The sequence below is a fragment of the Sinocyclocheilus grahami genome, unplaced genomic scaffold, assembly GCF_001515645.1.
Source record: "Sinocyclocheilus grahami isolate Dianchi unplaced genomic scaffold, SAMN03320097.WGS_v1.1 scaffold528.1, whole genome shotgun sequence".
NCBI lineage: Eukaryota > Metazoa > Chordata > Actinopteri > Cypriniformes > Cyprinidae > Sinocyclocheilus > Sinocyclocheilus grahami.
Window position 1 is genome coordinate 292,113 of NW_015505707.1, and position 17,577 is coordinate 309,689.

At 36.7% G+C, this 17,577-nt stretch overlaps 1 protein-coding gene across 2 annotated transcripts; it reads right to left on the bottom strand.

Annotated features, from left to right (window-relative positions):
- Positions 1-1,845: 1,845 nt before the first annotated feature.
- On the bottom strand, positions 1,846-11,527 carry LOC107555258 (sodium/potassium-transporting ATPase subunit alpha-1-like). Of its 2 annotated transcripts, none has more exons than XM_016238002.1 (22): positions 11,452-11,527; positions 11,210-11,323; positions 11,043-11,102; positions 10,612-10,815; positions 10,259-10,372; positions 10,035-10,169; positions 9,826-9,943; positions 9,467-9,735; positions 9,082-9,390; positions 8,828-8,962; positions 8,553-8,745; positions 8,268-8,443; positions 4,120-4,256; positions 3,879-4,029; positions 3,461-3,629; positions 3,223-3,377; positions 3,016-3,139; positions 2,788-2,933; positions 2,563-2,693; positions 2,309-2,410; positions 2,121-2,212; positions 1,846-1,965 (listed from the first exon to the last, which is right to left on the bottom strand). In XM_016238002.1, exons 1-22 carry the CDS (start codon positions 11,461-11,463, stop codon positions 1,937-1,939), a joined length of 3,075 nt encoding a protein of 1,024 aa, XP_016093488.1. In that variant the 5' UTR covers positions 11,464-11,527; the 3' UTR covers positions 1,846-1,936. The 2 variants fall into 2 exon arrangements, with proteins under 2 accessions (XP_016093488.1, XP_016093487.1); XM_016238001.1 differs by lacking the exons at positions 1,846-1,965; positions 2,121-2,212; positions 2,309-2,410; ... (5 more) ...; positions 3,879-4,029; positions 4,120-4,256 and adding exons at positions 5,736-5,855; positions 6,011-6,102; positions 6,199-6,300; ... (5 more) ...; positions 7,612-7,762; positions 7,872-8,008.
- Between the last annotated feature and the right edge of the window lie 6,050 nt (positions 11,528-17,577).

A 17,577-nucleotide genomic window follows, 5' to 3' on the forward strand; every position in this document is an offset into this window, starting at 1 on the left:
AACTCTTGATTGGCTGCTTATGTTTAATAAAAAATATTACAGTACATTAATGCAGAGACATGTGCCTTGCTGATTGAATAAAAAAATGATGCATACCGTTTGTAAATTATTCTGTAGAGATTGTTAGGGGGTTTAATTATGCTACACTTGCAAATTCAAATAAATGTGAAAAAAAGTTACTTTATAGTGTACGGATGTTTACAATAAAACCACGTAACGTTTTAGAGATTTGAATGAAGGATTCGTCTTGTAAGCGCCCCCTGAAAGAAGAACCAAGACGACACTGTTGTCTTGAATGATCTTTTTCAGTGTGTTACTCAAATGAATGTCAGGACCTAAAGAAATATGGAAGTGAGAGCCAATGTTGTGAACTTGAGGTTTACCTCACATAACTGGCGTTTAGGCAACTCGGTTTCTTTAAGGTGTTTATAGAAGTCACCCTACGTTTAATGTTTGTGATGAAAAAGTCTTCATTTAGAGACTTGTTAGAAAATAATTCAAAATTAAATTTAGCGGCTTTAACATTCTGATGAAAGTCTGAAGTAATGTTAACCACTGACCTTATTTTAGGTTACTCATAAATCTAAACCAGCTACTCAGCAGTTCCTGAGGGAAGCCGTGGAAATGCATGAGGTGTATAATGTATATAATGACAGAATTCAATTAGGTGAACTTATCCTAGTGCTCATTTGTCTTTTAACACTCACAGAAATTATAAAAATGTATTGTTTCAGAGAATGCAAAGCACTGTGATTAAAAACGTAAAAACCCTCCCTACAATCGCGGTATAAAGCCACGCTCCCTGAACGCATATACGCTCACAGACCAGAATACCAGAGACAACATTACTACAATAGGCTACATCAGCGGTTCCCAATTCCAGCCCATGTTCCGAAGTGAAGTAAACCCCTGCTCAGGGGAGTAGGGAGCACTGAAAACGGTGTAGGGATTATATCGATTGGAACACAGTTCATAGCTCACTTCTAACGAGTTGGTTATCTGAATCGGGTGTGTTAACTAAACTTGCAAAATATGTGCGCGGGGTCTGGTATTGGGAACCGCTGGGCTACATGTGTCATTCACCAGCGAGAAAACTTTAAAAGTACTACAATACCAGGAAGGAAGATCGGGTTGTTGATGTTTGTCTGCCATCCTCACTCTGTCTGCACAGTGTGCGTGAACGCGCTGATGACGATCCTGTCTGCGTGAACCCGGTGCGCAGAGGTATGCAGATACATACGTTGACAGGCAGGTAGGAAAGCCAATTAAAACGCTAGGACCGAGCGTTTTGATTGGATGAACATTTCTTGGTCCTTCCAAAGAATATATAAATACACTTAGAACACTTAACTTAATGATTGCTATTGGGATGTGAAGAGACTTTCAGCCAGCATAACAAAAAATGTTTTTGAAGACAATCACCTATTGCACCTTTAACATTTTACCAACAGCGTCTTTACTTCTCTGGCATGAATTCACCAACAACATGAACAAACTTCCCATCATGCCTTGTACTTCCCCGTCTTAAAAGACACCGATGTAATTATACATGACATACAGATGTAATGTAATGGCCATTGTAATTAAATTTGTAATTGTTGTCACCACTCCTTTTTGTAATCTGATATTAAAAGTATGGAAAATTGATATTTTAAATATTGCTGTCATCTGTATTAGATTTCACTCAAAGGTTTATAGAAACCTACAGTATATTCTTTTGATGTCATCATAGTATGTTGATTGCAACTACAGTAGCTATATATATTTTTTGTTCATTGACTTGTTTTGTCACGTGGATCTTTGTTTTCTAGTTTCATAAAAAAAGACACAAAAACAAATTCAGCTCATTTAATCTGACATGTTTATTGACTTTGTATCATTTTGAAAACATCAAAATGAATGTCTCCTTGCACATCCCCAATAGAAATTTGTTGTTTTAGTAGTATGTTTCTAGTTCCACCCAGCCTAAAACAAAACAGCACAAATATTAATTCATGCTTGATCTCTTAAAGGAATGAAATACAACAAACAAATGTAAATGTAAGTCATCTCTGTCATTAAAATTCAACCGTCTGCTTGGGAAACATAATGTTTAGATGTAAAATGAAAGTGCATATTACCTCCTGGGTTCTGCCTAAGAATGTATTTTCTAACTTCATCATAGATGAAAATGAGCAGTGAGTATGGCATAGCACAGAACCACCACAATGGTCTAAAAAAAATAGAAAACATTGGTTAAAAATATATACTTAGCGGGAAATGTAATGCCTTTAAGCAAGTTTCATTAAAACTTTCAGATTCCACTTACTTCATTGGATACATTCGGACAGCAACATCCATGCCTGGGCAATAGGATAAGAATGCTGCCAGAGCGGTTTCCACACACAGACCAAAGGTGAGGACTCTATTCCTATAAAAGAAAAAAAAGCAAGCAAATTAAGATTAATAACTGGCCAAGCAGGGCTTATAGACGTACAATGAGCAACAACTGGTGGAACTGAACAAACAATTCAGTTTGATAGATATCACCAATATTTTATGGCTTGTTTAATGTGTACATACTTCATTCCCTGCTGAAAGATGGAAAGCCTCCTGGTCTTGCAGATGAGCAGATCAGTCCATTGTACAATCACAATACTGGTAAAGAAGGCTGTGTGGCATGTAAACTCCACAATCTTTCTGCGCTCATAGGTCTGCATGAGACAAGAAGCATTATTTAAAAGAAAGGTATTTCAATAGAAATGTTGGTTTCGCATCTGTCTGGTTTGGTAGAGCTGTGACACTTACCCATTGCTGGCCATAGCTGTCTTCCAGGTCACTGACATATCTGTCTTCCCACCCAAGTCGAATTCCTACCAGATCCTTGGGCAAGAATCCATTCTCAGCAAGAATTACAAAGTAGGTAAAGAACCCACCAACTGCTTGCATCATCCCTAAAATTTAAGTATAAAGACACGTAAGAAACGAAAAGCAATGGACATCTAGAGCGCTTTGTACAGAATAGTATGAACTTACCAATTTGACCATAGCTCATACTGATGAGCCTCTCATTCACCAGCCTATCTGTTTCAGCATTTCTGGGTTGTCTCTTCATGATGTCGCTTTCAGCAGTTTCGTAGGCCAGTGAGATAGCAGGAACCTGTGGAAATAAATTGATAAAAATGAATGCATGCACAGCTCTCTCTCTACATTTATATATCTAAATTGAGTTCCTTTCCATACCATGTCAGTGCCCAGGTCAATGCAGAGAATGGTGATGGTGCCCAAAGGTAGAGGAATACCCACAAGGACAAAAAAGAGAAAGGGTGACATCTCAGGGATCTTACTAGTCAGCGTGTAGGCAATAGACTTCTTCAAGTTGTCAAAGATCAGACGTCCTGAAGTGGAAGATACATTTGAGAAATAAGTGTCTAAGTAACCTTTATCGTTCTTCATTGAAATGAAATTTTCAATATCATACCTTCTTCTACTCCAGTGACAATTGAGGCAAAGTTGTCGTCCAGAAGAATCATGTCAGCAGCCTGTTTGGATACGTCAGATCCAGTGATACCCATAGCCACACCAATGTCAGCCTTCTTCAGAGCAGGAGAATCATTGACACCATCACCGGTTACAGCTACAATGGCACCCTGTGTACAAACACAAATGGATATTGCATCATGTTGTGGCACGCCTACGTTCTTGTCCTAACCAGCTATGATCGCACCAACACGATTTGTCAATATTTTGGTGTCTACAATAACTTTATATGTTCCATTTCAGTGTGGACAGAAGTTACTTGCCTTGTATTGCACCAACTAGGTAAAGTACTTACCTCTTATCTTATCAAAATTACCTGGTGAAGTTCTGATTGATCTGAGATTGTAAAGACTACTAACCTGTCTTTGGCAGCCTTCAACGATAATCAGTTTCTGCTGAGGAGACGTTCTGGCAAACACAATTTCTGTGTGGTGTTTCAAGACATCATCTAATTGCTCTGGGGTTAGATCCTTCAGGTCACCACCATGGATCACACAAGCCTTGGCATCCCTTCAAAGAACATTAAATTAAATAAAAAACTGGATGCAATAAATATCCAGCCAGAGACATCCAAACTGAGGAGGAGGAGGAATACGCTACCTTGGGTTGACCTCATTAATAGGAATGTTCAAGCGAGCAGCAATATCTTCAACGGTCTCGTTGCCCTCAGAGATGATACCCACTCCCTTGGCAATGGCCTTGGCTGTAATTGGATGATCACCAGTAACCATAATAACCTAGAAGAGAGATTTTGAATTAGCAACTGGCGTTTAGGCAACTCGGTTTCTTTAAGGTGTTTATAGAAGTCACCCTACGTTTAATGTTTGTGATGAAAAAGTCTTCATTTAGAGACTTGTTAGAAAATAATTCAAAATTAAATTTAGCGGCTTTAACATTCTGATGAAAGTCTGAAGTAATGTTAACCACTGACCTTATTTTATGTTACTCATAAATCTAAACCAGCTACTCAGCAGTTCCTGAGGGAAGCCGTGGAAATGCATGAGGTGTATAATGTATATAATGACAGAATTCAATTAGGTGAACTTATCCTAGTGCTCATTTGTCTTTTAACACTCACAGAAATTATAAAAATGTATTGTTTCAGAGAATGCAAAGCACTGTGATTAAAAACGTAAAAACCCTCCCTACAATCGCGGTATAAAGCCACGCTCCCTGAACGCATATACGCTCACAGACCAGAATACCAGAGACAACATTACTACAATAGGCTACATCAGCGGTTCCCAATTCCAGCCCATGTTCCGAAGTGAAGTAAACCCCTGCTCAGGGGAGTAGGGAGCACTGAAAACGGTGTAGGGATTATATCGATTGGAACACAGTTCATAGCTCACTTCTAACGAGTTGGTTATCTGAATCGGGTGTGTTAACTAAACTTGCAAAATATGTGCGCGGGGTCTGGTATTGGGAACCGCTGGGCTACATGTGTCATTCACCAGCGAGAAAACTTTAAAAGTACTACAATACCAGGAAGGAAGATCGGGTTGTTGATGTTTGTCTGCCATCCTCACTCTGTCTGCACAGTGTGCGTGAACGCGCTGATGACGATCCTGTCTGCGTGAACCCGGTGCGCAGAGGTATGCAGATACATACGTTGACAGGCAGGTAGGAAAGCCAATTAAAACGCTAGGACCGAGCGTTTTGATTGGATGAACATTTCTTGGTCCTTCCAAAGAATATATAAATACACTTAGAACACTTAACTTAATGATTGCTATTGGGATGTGAAGAGACTTTCAGCCAGCATAACAAAAAATGTTTTTGAAGACAATCACCTATTGCACCTTTAACATTTTACCAACAGCGTCTTTACTTCTCTGGCATGAATTCACCAACAACATGAACAAACTTCCCATCATGCCTTGTACTTCCCCGTCTTAAAAGACACCGATGTAATTATACATGACATACAGATGTAATGTAATGGCCATTGTAATTAAATTTGTAATTGTTGTCACCACTCCTTTTTGTAATCTGATATTAAAAGTATGGAAAATTGATATTTTAAATATCGCTGTCATCTGTATTAGATTTCACTCAAAGGTTTATAGAAACCTACAGTATATTCTTTTGATGTCATCATAGTATGTTGATTGCAACTACAGTAGCTATATATATTTTTTGTTCATTGACTTGTTTTGTCACGTGGATCTTTGTTTTCTAGTTTCATAAAAAAAGACACAAAAACAAATTCAGCTCATTTAATCTGACATGTTTATTGACTTTGTATCATTTTGAAAACATCAAAATGAATGTCTCCTTGCACATCCCCAATAGAAATTTGTTGTTTTAGTAGTATGTTTCTAGTTCCACCCAGCCTAAAACAAAACAGCACAAATATTAATTCATGCTTGATCTCTTAAAGGAATGAAATACAACAAACAAATGTAAATGTAAGTCATCTCTGTCATTAAAATTCAACCGTCTGCTTGGGAAACATAATGTTTAGATGTAAAATGAAAGTGCATATTACCTCCTGGGTTCTGCCTAAGAATGTATTTTCTAACTTCATCATAGATGAAAATGAGCAGTGAGTATGGCATAGCACAGAACCACCACAATGGTCTAAAAAAAATAGAAAACATTGGTTAAAAATATATACTTAGCGGGAAATGTAATGCCTTTAAGCAAGTTTCATTAAAACTTTCAGATTCCACTTACTTCATTGGATACATTCGGACAGCAACATCCATGCCTGGGCAATAGGATAAGAATGCTGCCAGAGCGGTTTCCACACACAGACCAAAGGTGAGGACTCTATTCCTATAAAAGAAAAAAAAGCAAGCAAATTAAGATTAATAACTGGCCAAGCAGGGCTTATAGACGTACAATGAGCAACAACTGGTGGAACTGAACAAACAATTCAGTTTGATAGATATCACCAATATTTTATGGCTTGTTTAATGTGTACATACTTCATTCCCTGCTGAAAGATGGAAAGCCTCCTGGTCTTGCAGATGAGCAGATCAGTCCATTGTACAATCACAATACTGGTAAAGAAGGCTGTGTGGCATGTAAACTCCACAATCTTTCTGCGCTCATAGGTCTGCATGAGACAAGAAGCATTATTTAAAAGAAAGGTATTTCAATAGAAATGTTGGTTTCGCATCTGTCTGGTTTGGTAGAGCTGTGACACTTACCCATTGCTGGCCATAGCTGTCTTCCAGGTCACTGACATATCTGTCTTCCCACCCAAGTCGAATTCCTACCAGATCCTTGGGCAAGAATCCATTCTCAGCAAGAATTACAAAGTAGGTAAAGAACCCACCAACTGCTTGCATCATCCCTAAAATTTAAGTATAAAGACACGTAAGAAACGAACAGCAATGGACATCTAGAGCGCTTTGTACAGAATAGTATGAACTTACCAATTTGACCATAGCTCATACTGATGAGCCTCTCATTCACCAGCCTATCTGTTTCAGCATTTCTGGGTTGTCTCTTCATGATGTCGCTTTCAGCAGTTTCGTAGGCCAGTGAGATAGCAGGAACCTGTGGAAATAAATTGATAAAAATGAATGCATGCACAGCTCTCTCTCTACATTTATATATCTAAATTGAGTTCCTTTCCATACCATGTCAGTGCCCAGGTCAATGCAGAGAATGGTGATGGTGCCCAAAGGTAGAGGAATACCCACAAGGACAAAAAAGAGAAAGGGTGACATCTCAGGGATCTTACTAGTCAGCGTGTAGGCAATAGACTTCTTCAAGTTGTCAAAGATCAGACGTCCTGAAGTGGAAGATACATTTGAGAAATAAGTGTCTAAGTAACCTTTATCGTTCTTCATTGAAATGAAATTTTCAATATCATACCTTCTTCTACTCCAGTGACAATTGAGGCAAAGTTGTCGTCCAGAAGAATCATGTCAGCAGCCTGTTTGGATACGTCAGATCCAGTGATACCCATAGCCACACCAATGTCAGCCTTCTTCAGAGCAGGAGAATCATTGACACCATCACCGGTTACAGCTACAATGGCACCCTGATAAGAGAAATAAAACGCATTAAAATGGAACTTGCTATGTAAAATCCTCTAGCATCAATAGGATAGGATACATAACTGTCTGACAGTACCTGTCGTTGACAGCCTTCCACAATGATCAGCTTTTGTTGCGGAGAAGTTCTGGCGAAAACAATTTCTGTATGGTGTTTGAGGACCTCATCCAGCTGTTCTGGGGTCATTATCTTCAGATCACCACCATGGACCACAATGGCCTTAGCATCTCTGGAGATACACTTTGTATTAGCAGACATCTAGAGCAACATTTTTTTTTGCTGAATATTGAAGCAGAGGGGGGGAAATATGTTGAAAGTGGCAAAGGTAACAAGTATACCTTGGATTGACCTCTTCAACAGAGATTTTCAGCCGGGCTGCAATGTCTTCCACAGTCTCATTGCCTTCAGAGATGATGCCAACACCCTTTGCAATAGCCTTAGCTGTAATTGGATGGTCACCAGTAACCATGATAACCTGTAATAGATTATTCAGATTTATCATTTGATCGTTTCATATATTTCAGTTGAAAAAAAGGTGCAACATTCACTCTATAAGGAAAAAAAGTAACTATGTTAATTTAAAACAAGTAATGTTTCGGCCATTGTCAAGGCCTTCATCAGTAATTGCACCGTTATTTCAACCTCCTTTTCAGATGGTTTGACCATCTATCTTTAACCATTATTTAGTGTATTTACAGTATATTCAAGCAGTAGATCTTGAATGAGTACAGCACCTTGATTCCAGCACTCCGGCATTTGGCCACAGCATCTGGTACAGCCGCACGAGGAGGATCGATCATGGACATGAGGCCAACAAAACACAGGTTCTCAGTGGGGAAGTTCACATCTTCAGTATCAAATGCAAAACCCTCAGGAAACTGGTCATCAGGGAGGCTAAAGTGGCAGAAACCTTTAAGGGAAAACATGGAGTTGTTCATATTTCTGTAATTTACTATTCTCTTTGTTAATAATCTGTAATAATAACTTTTCACAAGGTGAATTTCATAAGGTGGCTTTACCCAGCACTCTTTCTCCAAGACCTCCGAGCTCTAAATAAGCATTTTGGAATGACTCTTTCATTTCATCGTCCAAAGCCTGCTCTTTTCCTTGAATCAAAATCATGGAGCATCGATCCAAGATTCTCTCAGGGGCTCCCTTCATCACCAGCAGGTGCTTAGACTCTGAAGAATTAGGATTCTTGTGGACTGAGAGCTAGAAAAGGCATATTAAAGGCCTATTAGGATGACCAGTTAATCTACAAACCAATCTCTAAACAACACCTCAACAAAAATACCTGATACTTGTTGGTGGAGTTGAAAGGGATCTCAGCAATCGTTGGGTACTGCGCTCTCATTTCAGTGACTGGACCACAGCACAACTCAATACACTTCAGCAGGGCAGACTCTGAGGCATCGCCAGCTGTCTCTCGCTGCAAAACAGATGTGACGTGAAAAAGCTGCCACTCTCAATGATACTAACCCTAAAACTTGCATGCTTTTAAATGCATTTTCAATGTACTTCTAAAATCTAGATATTAAGATAGCACACCTTAAGGACTGGAAGATGGTTCTGATTTGATTGGAAGACGGCACGGTTGCAAAGACCAGCAACACGTGCGAGGGCGGCCCAAGTAGCAGAGCTCTTGTCAAAGGAGGTTCCACTCTGGTTCTCTGTGGTGTCTGCTATATGAATATGGCTGTCAAACCACATGTGAGCGACAGTCATTCGGTTCTGGGTCAAAGTTCCAGTCTTGTCAGAGCAGATGGTTGTGGTCGAGCCAAGAGTCTCCACAGCTTCAAGATTCTTCACCAGGCAGTTTTTCTTTGCCATACGTTTGGCGGTCAGAGTCAGACACACCTATGTGAGGAAATACACATTAAGCAATCATTGGAATTTGGAAATATGTATGAAACATAATATTACTCTGACTTACGGTTACAGTGGCAGGGAGACCTTCAGGTACATTAGCGACAATGATTCCAATTAGGAAGATAACCCCTTCCAACCAAGTGTAGCCAAGAATCAGGGAGAGAACTAAGAAGGTCAAACCCAGGAAGACGGCTACACCAGTGATGATGTGGATGAAGTGCTCGATCTCTTTAGCAATTGGTGTTTGTCCACCTTCCAGACTGGAGGCAAGAGTGGCGATACGACCCATGACAGTACGGTCACTGGTGTTAATGACAATCCCTCTGGCAGTACCTATTGAATATGGTCACGTTCAAGCATCATTTAAAACATTTAGTTATTAATTTTGTCCACACCTGTTGGAAAGATATTTTAATGTTGTACCGTCAACACAATTGGTAGAAAAAAATGCAATGTTCCTCGTCTCCAAGGGGTTTTCACTAGAGAAGTCAGGAGAACGAGTCTGAGGCTCAGATTCACCAGTGAGGGAGGAGTTGTCCACCTGGAAAGGAAAGCAAGAAGCGATGTTTCATGACATTTTTTTGTTTGTTTGATGAATGAAATTCATGAAATTCAAATTCTTTAGCTTTTACCTTGCATCCTTGTGCAGCAATGACACGAATATCAGCTGGGATTCTGTCTCCACCTTTGACCTCCACAAGATCACCTACAACTACTTCCTCAGCGTCGATGATCATTTTCTCTCCATCACGTATAACCAGGGCTTTCTACATGACAATACATGTACATACACATGAATATCCTTTGTACATTGAGAAAGCTTTTTTTGCCATAAAGTGAATTTACATTTTTATACCTGAGGAACAAGGTTCTTGAATGAATCCATGATCCTGGAGCTCTTGGCCTCTTGATAGTATGAGAAACATCCATTGACTGAGACAACAAAAGCAAGCACAAGACCCAGATACAGCTGCAAGAAAATTAATAAACAGTCATTAATTTGATTATTTTATCCAAAGGTACAGCACACTTATTGGGAGACTAATCCACTGAGAGAAACCTCATTTTAAATGCAATGCTAAAGAGCATGATGGTTATCAGTTCAGATATTTAATGAATAAAACACACTTTCATGAAAAAAAGTATGTTATTGACATATTAGCTATTTATGTCAATGCAGAAATGAAGACACAACATTATCTGTCATACATTGTCATTTGCTGGTTCTTCTTCTGAGGCAGCCTGGATCGAATATGCAAAGAAGCAAAGAAATGCACCAATCCACAGCAGTGTCTGGAATCCACCAAACAGCTGTCTGCAGAACTTGACCCATTCTGGAGTCGTAACAGGTGGAGTCAAGGCATTTGGTCCATCACGGGCTAAGATTTCCTTTGCTCGGAAATTGGTCAAACCCTGCCACGAGTTATAAAAATGGAGCAATTAAAGGCATACAGAAAACAGATGCTCATATACAATAATATCACATGCATGTGGCTAAAGAACCATTATTACAGTACTCTTTCTAACTAAAGGTAAATCATTACCCCCAAAAAATGTAATCATTTGCTTCACACAAATGATTCAAAACATAAATAATGCATCATTATTTCCCCCCAAAAGTGTCACTAAAACTTACTTACCTTGTTCAGATCAGTGTTGTATTTTCGGTTAAGTTCTTCCAAGGTCAACTTGTGATCTTCCTGCAGAAGAGAAAGAAGTTTGAAATCTCAGTTACCACAATTTAAGACTGTGTAAATCCAGAAAGTAGAAAAAGCATGAATGAATGAATTTGCAAACAATTTCTTACCAGTTCCACTTCTTTCTTCAGTTCCTCCATGTCCTTTTTGCTCTTTTTCCCTTTTTTGGGCTTTTTGACTCCATCTTCTGACGTTGCTGCCAATTTGTACTTATCATTCCCTGTCTGTAAGATGTAAAACAAATAAATATAACACATACAACCAGATCGCCCAAAAAATGCTTAAATAAATGAAATACGTGCATGAAACAAATGAAACGATGAATCCAGCAGTATAGCTTTAGTTGACTTACCCCGAGCCCCATTTTCCTTGCTGATGTCCACTCAAAAATCCAGTGATTTCAGGTGTCTGGTCTTGTGGTCGGAGACAGAAGTCCCTGTGTGTCCAAACCAGGTTCACAGATTTATACCCTGCCATCTCACCTGTGTAATGAGGAGGTGTTCTGCGAAAAGTAGGGAGGAGTTTGTCAGATGTCATTTGGTTTTAGCATTTATTTAACCTTCATTTATACAGGTAGGTCATTTCTGTGACACACGGGTGAAGGACTGGTCTATTAACTATTGTCTTATCAACAGATCTATGGCTTGTTAATAAAAACTCATGACAAATAACTTCCTTTAAATGTTCATTCAAGTCCTTATTTGTTTAGTTTTTGGTATTTATTTGGTCTTTTATGAAGTATTGCTATGGAAATAATTGCACCCTGGCTTACTTTTATTACTTTTACCGTTTTTTATTCACATTTGAGGTAAATAATGACTGTGTGAATTGTGTTCTGTGGCCCCTAATGAAATAAACGGCTTCTGTTCAAAGAAATGCAAATCATTTTGTGATGAAATCCCAAATTGAAAGGGCATTTATAATGGATAAACTGATGACCAAGATTGTGAGAATATGGTCATCATGCATAAACTTCCCTCTGATTTACTTGTTTAACTCTGCAATGCATTTGAGATATTAATATAATCTGTTGTGTTATTTATTCTAGGATTTGTTGAATTAAATGTTAAAATGGTATGCACGATGTTTTGTATTAAGCTTTTTTCATTTATTGCTAGTACACTGTAAAACAATGATTTTTGAAGATTATTGGAGTATGTTTTACAAGAAAATAGTCTTTCAGTCTTTCAACTTGTGAAATGTATTTCTGATTATAATATGAATATGAATATAACTTCTGAGCAAAACATGTTTTTCTCAGCGTATTTACTTATTAATAACATTGCTAAAAGCCAACATGCAGTTAGAATAGAAAGTAATTATGGATTATATGTTTATTTACCATTTTACCAAACTACTGTATCTAAATATCGATACTCCTGTTCATGGCTAAAATGTCTTGGGTTACTATTTCCACCAACTTCTATTAAGTGTTCGAATTAATTTCTAGCAAATTAAGCTACATTTAATTGGTCGTATTGCTGAAAATGACCAAAACCTGTAACATTTAAAAAATATATATATACATTATATTTAGTAAATATGAAAGGTTTTGGAAATGAAGTTATCACTGTCATTTACAATGCAACTTTGTTGAGGCTATAAACACACTCTGTTCACACCCGTAAGCTGGTTTTACATCCTGAGTGCTTTCTTTCTTTCTTTCTTTCTTTCTTTCTTTCTTTCTTTCTTTCTTTCTTTCTTTCTTTCTTTCTTTCTTTCTTTCTTTTCTCATGGGTTTGTTTAGGCAGGGTTGAAGATATAAAATACATCTATATAAATATAGGTTAAAAAAAAGGACATTTCAAAAGAATGTGTTCTTTAACTTATGCAACAGAGTTAAGAGAGTCTCACGGCCCACATGTCCTTCAAACTGTCTTAAACGTCCACACATATTGTGCCCTCATTAGACAGCGCACAGGAACCGTCAGTTTGCATTTGAAGACATTTATATTTATTGCAACCTGAATCTAAGGACATGGTGAAACATAAATAAACCTTTCCAAGAGGTGTTCTCAAGGGTAAAGAGATAGTTTATCCCAAAATGAAAAGTCTGTCATCATTTACTCAACCTCCAGTTGTTCTAAACCTGTATAAGTTCATTACTTCTGTTGAGCATAAAAGAAGATATCATGAAGAATATCAGTCACCAAACAGTTTATGGTCCTGATAGTATTATTTTGGAACAAATGTTTTGGAATCACTGCTGATCACAATAATGATAACATAAAGGACAAGCAACAACACCCTGTATATCACAAGGTAGGAATTAGTGTTTGTTGGTTTTTTGTATCACAGATAAATCATTGCTATAGATCTTCAGGGAAGCAGTATATTTAACTTTTGTTTAAAAATAAATAAAATGAGGCTGTGAGGGACTGAAGTACAGTGTGTGCAATGGCTTGTACTGGCATCTAACAACATACTGATTGTTCAGCTGACGAAACATCTTTCTGAAAAAAACTATAAGCAGACAAAAACTCCATTACACTGTTTTGAAAGTTTGAAAATGTGATCTATCACCTTTATACAGTGTGTGCCATGGTAAAGATTGTCTATTGTTAAATTTGTTAAATCCCTTTGTTTAACTCTGCAATGCATTTGAAATATTAATATAATCTGTTGTTGTATTTATTCTAGGATTTGTTGAACTAGATGTTAAAATGGAATGTACAATGTTTTATATTATGCTTGTTTCATTTATTGACAGTACACTGTAAACAAATATATTTTTGAAGATTACTGGAGTACGTTTTACAAGAAAATACTCTATAAGTCTTTCAATTTTAACTTGAGTGAAAACGTTTCAGAGTAAATCCAACACCATTTTTTTCAGCGTATTGAACATTAATCACATTGCTGAAAGCCAACATGCAGTTAGAATAGAAATATTAGACAGTATTATGCTTGTTTACCTTATTTCTAAACTAGCTATACTCCTGTATATGGTTAAAATGTGTTGGTTATTATTTCCACCAAATTCTATTTAGTGTTCGAATTAATTTCAAGTAAATTGAGCTCCATTTAATTGATCGTATTGCTGAAAATGAGCAGATTCTGTAACAGTCAGTATGATTGTTCACACCCGTAAGCTGCTATTACATCCTGAGTGCTTTCTTTCCTCATGGGTTTGTTTAGGTAGGGTTGGAGATATAAAATGTAACTATATGGATGTACGATACGTACAAAAAAAGTCAAAGACATTTAAAAAGGAAGAGTTGTTTAACTTATGCAACAGAGTTAAGAGAGTTGTTCTAAACCTGTATGGGTTTCTTACTTCTGTTGAACATAAACGAAAATATTATGAAGAATATCAGTAACCAAGCAGTTTATAGTCCTCATATATCTTTTTGGAACACATTTTTTGGAATCACTTGATCACAATAATGATGACATAATGGACAATCAACCATGACAAGACCCTGCATTTCACAAGGTATAGTGTTTTTTGTTCGTTCATTTTTTAAATTTGTATCACAAAGACAAATCATTGCTATAGATCTTCAGTGTAGCAGTATATTTAAATTTTGCTAATAAATAAATAAATAAATAAAATGAGTCTGTGAGGGACTGAAGTACAGTGTGTTCAATGGCTTGTACTGGTATCTAACAACATACTGATTGTTCAGCTGACGAAACATCTTTCTGAAAAAAACTATAAGCAGACAAAAACTCCATTACACTGTTTTGAAAGTTTGAAAATATGATCTATCACGTTTATACAGTGTGTGCCATTGTAAATATTGTCTGTTGTTACATTCATAATTTGTTAAATCCCTCTGCTTTATTTGTTAAACTGTGCAATGCATTTTAAATATTAATCTAATCTCTTGTTCATGGCTAAAATGTCTTGGGCTACTATTTCCACCAACCTCTATTTAATGTTTGATTGAATTTCTAGTAAATTGTGCTGCATTCTCTAGTGAAAAATAATATACTAAAATATATTTGAAATATATTTATTTCATGCTAAGTATACTACAAATGCATTTACTTCTTTATGTACTTGCTACTTTATGTCTGCTACATTGTAACAACTAATTTTGTACTTAAAGGCACAATATGTAATTTTCGCCACTAGAGGGCGCATATTCAAAATAGACAAAGGCGTAGTTTAACTTTAATTGTGCAGAAGTACACACACACAAAAATTGGTTCTTCAGTGGATCTTTTAATGTGCTATGTAACACCACTGCTATACAAATAACCCGTTAATTAAGCCCCTGTGTAGTTCTTTAAATATCCTCTAACTCTCTCTCTCTTAGTCTTTTAGTTTAGCTGAAGAAAGGGTTAAAAATGACATTAAACTGCAGTGTATTTCCTTAAGATTATGTGGTTCTTAACCTTTTTGCCCCTCTTCAAGAAAATATTCCAGGGCCCTCACACGAGACTTTTTGAACATAGAAATTCAAAACAGCTTTTCCTAGCAAACATGTGAGAATGGAGTAACATATCTCAAATCTAAGCAGGAGATTGGGGTTCCTCTTATGGTTCTACACCATTTGATGAAGGTGCTGCACAAGATACATGCCATATTGCACTTAAAGTGGTTCTCATATGATTATGAGCCAATGAACCACTTTTAGTGCTATTTAGCACCGTTTGTTTTCTTTAGAGTGTAGTGCTGAAGTCCAAATAATGCATACTGAAGTATATTTGATTGTGCTAAAGTGGAACTAGTGCAAGTATACTTTAGGTACACTTTAGATATCTTGCATTTAAAGACAGAAATCAGACAATCCTTATAAAAAGTGACAATAAAACAAATTTTAGGCTTAATATTAAGAAATGTGCATTGTGCACAAGTACTCCAAATAAAGTTGAATTATAATTTTTATATCAGTTAGCCTCGAGCGATATGCCAGTGAATATGTTAAAATATTTGAAATATACTTAGTATGTAGGGTTTAATTGTTCATATTGCTGAAAATGAACAGATTCTGTAACATTTCGAAAATAAATATTTAGTAAATATGAAATGTTTTGTCATTTACAATGCAACTTTGTTGAGGCTAAACAAAGCCTGTTCACACACATCCTTATTTTTTTTCCTTCTTTCTTTTTTTCTCTCATGGGTTTGTTTGTTGGAGATAGAAAATGTAATTATATGGATATATGTATAAAATTTAAATAGAAGATCTCTATCTTATGCAACAGAGTTAAGAGAGTCTCACGGCCCCCATGTCCTTCAAACTGTCTTAAACGTCCACACATATTGTGCCCTCATTAGACAGCGTACAGGAACCGTCAGTTTGCATTTGAAGACATTTATATTTATTGCAACCTGGATCTAAGGACATGGTGAAACATAAATAAACCTTTCCAAGAGGTGTTCTCAAGGGTAAAGAGATAGTTTATCCCAAAATGAAAAGTCTGTCATCATTTACTCAACCTCCAGTTGTTCTAAACCTGTATAAGTTCATTACTTCTGTTGAGCATAAAAGAAGATATCATGAAGAATATCAGTCACCAAACAGTTTATAGCCCTCGGAACAAATCTCCATAATACCGTTTTTAAAGTTGTAAAAACATGACCTACCACATTTATAGAGTGCGTGCCATTGTAAAGATTGTCTATTGTTAAATTCATTATGTCATCAAGGCAAGGCAAGTTTATTTATATAGCACATTTCATACACAACGGTAATTCAAAGTGCTTTACATAAAAGAAATGAAAATTTTTTTTTTATCACAACAATAAAACAAGGAATTTTAAACTTTGAAAATGATTTAAAAATTGATTTAAGAGGTTTAAAATGAATTTAAAACAGTTAAGAATAGAAAATGATTATACATCAGCATATAGTAATGCTGTCTTTCTCTTAGACCTCTTGAATTTCACAACATCTCCATCACAAATGGTATATATTGCTTTGTGTTTCTTGTGCCATATAATCTAAATTGCTATTTATACATCTAAATTGTTCACTTTTTTTTTTTTTTTAATTAAGTTGGCCTGTGTTTTTAAAATGGGTTACGACACACTGCATGTTGTCTCTCAAGATCGATGAACGATCCATCTGTTAGAACAATGCACTTGTCTTTTATTTTAAAATGACAAACAGTCTTTATTAAAACTGGCTATTCAACTCTTGACTTTCTCTTTATTTCGAGAATGACACCACGGAGGAACCAACAAACTGTTCTTGTCTTTTAAACTGCATGACACCAAAAAGCCAAAGCATGAGTCAAAGCAAGCTTTTGTTCAGACTAACGTACATAATCACTGTAATATGGCCAAGGAACCATCCATCATGTAACCTTTAACCTTGTGAGGAAAGCTTGAAACATGCTTTTAAAACCTTTCCTCAAGGAAAAGGCTAATTTTAGGAAGGTGTAGATTTAGAGATTAAAGGATTTTTTTTTTTCAAATGCTTGGAGTTCTTAGCAAGGTCACGTTGGTTGAAAGCAAGCATTGTTAAAGAACATCCCCTGTTACCTCCATCTTCATGAGAGACGCCTTTAGTCTGCTGAAAAC